The following is a 7,623-nucleotide window of genomic DNA, read 5'->3' as shown; positions in this document are numbered from 1 at the left end:
CTCCTCTGTCAAACGGAGCAGAACCTGCAGCTCATCTCGTTCGGGTCATGCAGGACGTTCACCTGTGATCATGATGACCCGGATGCCGGCCTGACGACACATTCGGACGGCTCCGAGGACCTCCTTCCTGGGGGGGTCCAGCATCCCCACGCAGCCCACAAAGGTCAGGTCCGACTGGGGGGGCAGGAGGAACAGGAGTTAGTCTGAGGAGGAGGTTCAGATCTTCGGTTCCGTCAGGATCTTCTGAACCTCGTAATCAGCGAACGCCGCCGAGTTCTCCAAGTTCAGACTGTTGATGTCGGGGGGCGTGTCCCTGGTCGCCATGGCGAGGCAGCGCAGCGTGTCTCTCCCCGAGCTCCACTCCCGCACGGTGGCCAGCAGCTGCTCCCGCACCGCCATGCTCATGGGCACGCGGGCGGAGCCTCTGACGCGGATGTAGCTGCAGCGCTCCAGGACGCTCTCCGGAGCTCCCTGAGGAGACAACGCCACAGCGTGAGGTCCGGTCGGCGCCCGGGCTTACGGCATCGCTCGCCGGGGGAGGGAGGGGAGGGGGAGGGGCACCTTGACGAACATCTTGGCTCCAGACGGAGACCGGCTGAGCTTGTTGGTGGAACAGAAGACGGACATGGACTTCCTGTCTCTGGAGAACTCCAGCGTCAGCTCCTTCCTCATCAGCTGCTTGATCACCTGACAGGAACACAGAGATGGAGGCCCTTTCAAAATAAAACCCAGAGATGCCATCTCTGCTTTTACCAGACTTTAAAGATGGAACTTCCATGCAGAAACTTATGGATTTCCTGATGATGAATGATTATTTTATTCATTAAAGTCAATACTTGTTCAGCTTCAATCATCACTTTTATTAAGGAAATTTGTTTTTTTATAAATAGTACGAATAAATTAAAGTTGTTGTTTGGTCCGCAGAAGCCACCCTCCCCCACCCCCGCTGCCCCCTTTAGGCCCGCCCTCACTGGCTGCTACATGCCCCTCCCCCTCCATCTCTACCAAGAGCTGCATGTGACAAATCCATCAAAAACACTTAAAAAAAGTAGATTTTCTGCTGGATTTATCACCATAGCAACCATTTGATGTTTTGGTCGTTTGGGGATGATGAACAGCTTGATGTGTTTTTAAGAAGCATCGACAAAAGTACACTATTTCATTTCCTTGACAACGCCCAAGGACCATGCCCACATTTCTAAAGTGTTTCTCAACATTTGTCATATGGTTTCATTCTGCTCGACTCAGGGATTCATGTGTTCCATGGTCACAATATTCCAGTGAAAATAACGTGCGAGCCACAAGAGAACGCCACAGTAGTGAGATCTACAAACGTTAAAGCAACATTTTTACCCCAAGTAGCTTCCAAACGATGCTCCAGGCGATGGTTCACATTTGTCGCTAGTACTAAACGTGATTTATTTTTAAGGAAAACTCAAGATGGCAGCCTCTTCCTGAGGTCAAAGGTCAACAGAACTTTGGTTGTGGATACAGATTTAACCTGGAGGCGAGTGAGATTCATGAAGATCACTGGAACAGAAGATTTCTGTATCCACACTAGAGCAACACACGAGTATTTCAACAGTCGACTAATCACCGACTATTTTTCCCGATTAGTCGACCAATCGGGTGACACGCAAACTGGATGCAAACACACATCTTAACCATCATTAACTTTAAACTAACTAAATATAAAGACAGTCAAGATGATAGTTTATTAATCTTTTAATGAATCATGGAGCCTCTGTCCTTCATTAGTTTCTGGTATTAAAACAAGATTAAATCTAATGAGATTAAATCTCTATTTTTGTGTCACTGAGTCAAATATAAAAAAACTTTATTTTTTTGGTGCTGAACGGTCACAACTTTGTTCAACTTTACTACAATCTGACTCCATACAATGTGAAGTAACGACAAATCGATTGTTAAATTAATCGTCGATTAGTTGACCAATCGTGGCGGCCCCAATACATATTCTGTGAAAATCACCAAATATCACCTTTGACCCCAAATGAACACCAAGCTGTAGATCCTGTTGCCATCCCATAATAACAACAAAATGAAGCCAATTCAGTTGCTATTTCTCTACAGTACAGATATCACCTGATTTCTGCCATTTTAGGCCCAGACGACGTTAGTAAGCAGCGATCAGTCCGAGAATCTGTCAAAAGGTTCCAACACTTAGAGGCTTCTGATTGGCTAGTTTAGAACTTGAATAACGAGGGATAAAGAAAATATATCGAGAAAAAAAGAGGTTTGGCAAGAACATGTGAACAAGAGACCCCAAAGCCAGAATGGTTATTCTGACATGCAGAATGACTGGGTAACAGCTGTTTGTTTTTCAATAGAAGTCGATGGGATTTTGGCGTACCAGCAGGTACTTCCTGTTTGGAACGCGAGTGGGAGGGGTTGATATGTCCAGTTCTCTATATACTGTCTATGTGGGGGATATAAAAAGAACTGGGCAGAGATCCCACCCTCCTCCTTAACAGAACAGTTCTGGTTAAATCCAGTTGAGTTTTGGTTCTGGGCCATGTTTTGGACTTGGTTCTGGACCGTGTCTTAGTCTTGGTTCTGGATCATTTTTTGGATTTGGATCTGGACCGTGTCTTAGTCTTGGTTCTGGATCATTTTTTGGACTTAGTTCTGGACCGTGTTTTGGCTTGGTTCTGGACCATGTTTTGGACTTGGTTCTGGATCATGTTTTGGACGGTTCTGGACCGTGTTTTGGACTTGTTTCTGGACCGTGTCTTAGTCTTCGTTCTGGACGGTTCTGGATCATTTTTTGGACTTGGTTCTGGACCGTGTTTTGGCTTGGTTCTGGACCATGTTTTGGACTTGGTTCTGGATCATGTTTTGGACGGTTCTGGACCGTGTTTTGGACTTGTTTCTGGACCGTGTCTTATTCTTAGTTCTGGACCGTGTTTCGGCTTGGTTCTGGACCATGTTTTGGACGGTTCTGGACCGTGTTTTGGATTTGGTTCTGGGCCGTGTCTTATTCTTAGTTCTGGACCGTGTCTTAGTCTTAGTTCTGGATTGTGTTTTGTCTTCGTTCTGGACCATGTTTTGGACTTAGTTCTGGACCGTGTCTTAGTCTTGGATCTGGACCGTGTCTTAGTCTTGGTTCTGGACCGTGTTTTGGCTTGGTTCTGGACCATGTTTTGGACCGTCGGGTCGCCCCGATGTTCTCAGGAGGTCATACTCACGGAGCAGCAGGCGGTGGCCCTCTCGGCGCGGCTCAGTCCTCTCAGGTCCGTGTCGAAGACGTTCATTTTCTCCACCAGACAGCAGAGGGCGGTCTCCGTGGCCTCGCCCACTTTCTCGTACACGCCCTTCGACTGAACACACACAGGTTAGGGTCTCCGGCGTGGGAGGGGTCGTGTGGCGCCGGAGCAGGTTTCACCTCGTTGTAGTCCAGAGACGAGTCGTTGCAGAGCGCGCAGATGGAGGCCATCTCCACCAGACCTTCATACCGGCTGCACTTCACCGCGGCGCCGTCCCTGAAGCTGCAAAGACGGAGACGCGTCCGTGAAAGACTGACGGGGCGAAGAGCAGCCAGGGGGCGGGGTTACTGGTTAGAGACACTCACACGTCCCCTTCAGGGGCGTAAGTCGATCCCGTCACGGAGAACTCGTTCAGGCTGCAGGTTTCTCCTGACACACTGTCTACTATGAACATCTGAACACACACATGCACACAAACGGTTAGTTCACTCAGTTAGTTAGACCGGATACCCGAGTCACTGGTCCGGATGTCTCCTGGAGTAGATTTACCGCAGTGATAGATAATAAAACTGATTGAATGTTTATTCTTTTGTAAAGGATGATGGTATAAAAAGGATAATGCCCTTCAAAGAGCGCATTATCAGAAGTTAATGCACTTTGCAGCACTTTGCAGAAGCAACAATCACGCCAGACGGTTCTGACTTCAGTGATGTGGATTAATGTCTGATCATGCACCCTTTGTCGGGCATTATCGCGTCCTTAACAACAGTTGGTTGGGTGTTGGGGTGGTGCATAGGAGACCTGCGTTTGATTCCCGGTGTGGGTCATTAAGACCCTTTAATCTACTGCTTACATAGCCAGAAGGAGGTCCGGGTCTCCCTGTGCCGGTCCCCAGCCCAGACAAAATACAGGATTGTGTCAGGAAGGGAATCCGGCATAAATCTCTGCTAAAGATCAGTGAGAGCTGATTGGCTGCGCCGACCCCGACAGGAAAGGTCAAAAGGTGAACAACAGCATGAAAATGTTTCTCCACAGTTAGAGCTTCAGTAAAGACGACCCGACGTGCCGTTATACACGAGTTAAAACGGATTTCTAAATAAACTTCCTGGATTCAAAGGATTTCATGATGATCTCTAATGATCTTATTGAGGAAAATCCTTTTAGTCTGAGGCTGTTCTGTCAGAACTGGATCAAACCAGATCTGGGATGGAGATCAGAAAAGTGCTGCTTTGAGACACGGATCATGCATGGATTATAAGGAAGTGTATCGATCATTACTGTATTGATCATTAGTGTGACCTCACTTCCTCTGAGAGAAACAAACATCCTTCTCATCCTGCAGGACTGCAGTCAGAATGAAACGCTGGTGGATTTCTGATTTAACTGATGAGTTTTAACAAACCAAACCTTAAAATCTGGAAGTCTTCCTCATTAGTGACGGACCTCCACTTCTCACTCGGCTCTCTGTGACTCGACTCCGACTTGGCTCATATATGACTCAGGTCGTCTCATTCATCGAGGATTCAGATGTGACTCAGCTCTGGACGGGACAATGACTTAGTAGTGACTCGTCTCTGACTTGTCTAGGAGTTGCCTGTGACTCGTCCTTGAGCTGACTCTTGACTCAATGACTCGTCAAGGACTCATTTGTGACTAGTCAAGGACTTATATGTAACTTGGCTGTTGACTCGGCTCCATCTTGTCTAAGATTCCAATGTGACTCAGTTCTGGACTCGACTCTAAATCATCTGTGACTTGTCTCGGACTCGCTCTGTGACTTGGCTCTAAACGTGACTCTTATTTATCATTGACTCGTCTATGACTTGGTTCTGGACTGGCTGTTAAGTCATTCTACCCGTGGTTCTGACTCATCTGTGGTTCGTCTTTGACCCGTCTTAGACTTGGCTTTTGACTTATTTCTGACTTGTCTAAGACTTTTCTGTGACTCGGCTTTAGACTTCACCGACTCATATGAGGTTCGTTTCTGACTCGTCTAGGACTCGTCTGAGACTTGGCTCCATCTCGTCTCTTTTGTTTTGATTCATGGACGCCGACACGCTGCCTCCTGCGTGTCATAGTGCATCTAGTCACTTTCAAATAGTCGCTTCCTTTGATCTCTAAGCTCAGTTTATTCGTTTTTCAGTAACTGAACTTGAAGATTCTCTAAACCGTTGTGGGAGCTGAACGACAGAAATGACCACGGCCACAGAGGCTCCTCCCACATCTTACCCGGCACACAGACATCTGGTTGGTGGTCAGCGTTCCGGTTTTGTCCGAGCAGATCACGGAGGTGCAGCCCAGCGTCTCCACGGAGGGCAGGCTGCGGACGATGGCGTTCTTCCGGGCCATCCTCCGGGTGCCCAGAGCCAGGCAGGTGGTGATGACCGCCGGCAGACCTGACGGGAATCAGAGAGGACTGAGCTGGACCTCCTCAGAACCAACTCCGGTCCTGATCCGAGCGGAGCTTCCTCACAGAGAATCACCAGGAACCGGTTCCGGTTCGTTGTTGTTACAGCAGACGGGAGAATTACCTTCAGGAATGGCGGCGACAGCCAACGCCACGGCGATTTTGAAGTAGTAAACCGCTCCTCTGAGCCAGCTGCCACCGTGGACCGGGTCGTTGAAGTGGCCCACGTTGATGGCCCACACGGCCACGCAGATGACGCTGATGACCTGCAGGAAGTGACGCATGGCGAGGATACGGTGAGTCCATGTGGACCCGCCTCTTCGTCAGAGTCCGGCTGGACCCGCCCCTCACCTTGGACAGCTGCTCTCCAAACTGATCCAGTTTCTGCTGAAGGGGGGTCCGCTCCGGGTCGGTGGAGGCCATCTCATCCCGGATCTTCCCGATCTCCGTCTGTACCCCGGTCGCTATGACGACCCCAATGGCCCGGCCCGCTGCAATGTTGGTACCCTGCAGAGACAGCGTCGGTTCAGAACCAACGGACCTTCAAACAGGTCCCAGTTTGAGGTCCCACCAGGCCCGGTTCAGACAAAAACGTCAGAGGAGGTTCTGAATTAAACATCAGAGGCTGCAGCTCTTTGACCAGACGCCACCCGCTGACCCCGCCTTTTCATCTGCAGATACACAGACGCACAGCTCCGCCCTCTGACCTTTGGGCCGACCGTGAAGGTCTAAGTCTAGATCAGCAAACGCAGATTCTGGAGGAGATCAGGTATGGTCATGAAACCTCCAGAACCAGCACTAACCTGCTGTGTTCCACCGATCCAGTTTCTCCCTGTGACTCCACAGACCCGGGTCAAACCAAAGTCAGCTGACTGTAGGGGTGTTCTCAGACTAAACCGAATGATGAAGAACACGGAACACTCACAGAGAACAGCATGTTCTTCTTATCCTGGTTCACCGCTCTGGGATCCGGGACGGGGTCAGTGTGTTTGAGGACGGACACCGACTCCCCCGTCAGAATGGACTGGTCCACTCGGAGGGTGGTGGAGCGGATGGACGTCAGCCTGATGTCCGCCGGGACCTTATCGCCAACTGAGGAGAGAAGAAACACGTCAGCAAACGTCCGTCATCAAACACGTGAACTCGCTCACCAAACGTGGTCATTAAACTCCCAGCGTGGAAAGCAAGTCAGCAATCGCGCGTCAAACAAAAGTCAGCAATCGCGCGTCAAACACAAGTCAGCAATCGCCCGTCACACACAAGTCAGCAATCGCCCGTCACACACAAGTCAGCAATCGCCCGTGACACACAAGTCAGCAATCGCGCGTCACACACAAGTCAGCAATCGCGCGTCACACACAAGTCAGCAATCGGCCATCATCTAAAGTAGACCAACAAACAAACATCATGGATCTTTGGTTTTTTGAAATCACTGGTTATGTGAAAATGGTTGAAACCAAATCAAACGTTAAAACATAAAACTGAAAAACAGAGTTTTATAGAATCTTCTCCTTAAAGGAATAATAATCTCATGGATATGAATCGATTCAGAAACTCAACTTTGTTTATTAAAGCCTCAAAAACTTTAACCTCGAACCACATCCATGAGGAACCCTTCAGGAGGAGCTGCTGAAGTCCAGCTGAGCTTCAGAACGGAGTTAATTCACTCTCAACTCAAAACTCCTGAAACTTCTGAAAACGTCTGCTGGACGGAGGTCATGCAGGTTAGATGGAGCACCAGAATCCAGAACCTTCTCTTCCTCTGCTGCAAAAACTGGACTCAACAGTTAATTCAGCCCTGAAGATTCTGGGATGAAGATGAGGATGAATGTGAGGATGAGGAGGAAAGTCTCTTTGTTTTTGCTCGTCTGATTCTTCTCACAGAAACAGTTTAGAGTCACTGATTTCCCAGGACCTTCATACCAACGGAGAAAGAGAACACGCCAACGCGCACACGCACACGCACACAACCGTGTACACTTGGAGACACAC

The 7,623-nt window shown here is 49.0% G+C and overlaps 1 protein-coding gene across 1 annotated transcript in view; it reads right to left on the bottom strand.

The window, feature by feature from the left end:
- Window positions 1-7,623, bottom strand: part of si:dkey-28b4.8 (sarcoplasmic/endoplasmic reticulum calcium ATPase 2) — a 17,197-nt gene that overhangs the window by 5,207 nt on the left and 4,367 nt on the right. The window contains exons 7-16 of the mRNA XM_024289614.2: window positions 6,557-6,723; window positions 5,983-6,138; window positions 5,756-5,897; window positions 5,454-5,620; window positions 3,590-3,678; window positions 3,404-3,506; window positions 3,207-3,338; window positions 562-687; window positions 250-471; window positions 63-174 (exon numbers count right to left, since the gene is read on the bottom strand). Of these exons, the coding sequence (XP_024145382.1) occupies window positions 63-174; window positions 250-471; window positions 562-687; window positions 3,207-3,338; window positions 3,404-3,506; window positions 3,590-3,678; window positions 5,454-5,620; window positions 5,756-5,897; window positions 5,983-6,138; window positions 6,557-6,723 (1,416 nt within the window). The remainder of the gene's footprint in view (window positions 1-62; window positions 175-249; window positions 472-561; window positions 688-3,206; window positions 3,339-3,403; window positions 3,507-3,589; window positions 3,679-5,453; window positions 5,621-5,755; window positions 5,898-5,982; window positions 6,139-6,556; window positions 6,724-7,623) is intronic.

The sequence above is a fragment of the Oryzias melastigma genome, linkage group LG1 (assembly GCF_002922805.2).
Source record: "Oryzias melastigma strain HK-1 linkage group LG1, ASM292280v2, whole genome shotgun sequence".
NCBI lineage: Eukaryota > Metazoa > Chordata > Actinopteri > Beloniformes > Adrianichthyidae > Oryzias > Oryzias melastigma.
This window is presented reverse-complemented; position numbering and strand designations above follow the sequence as displayed.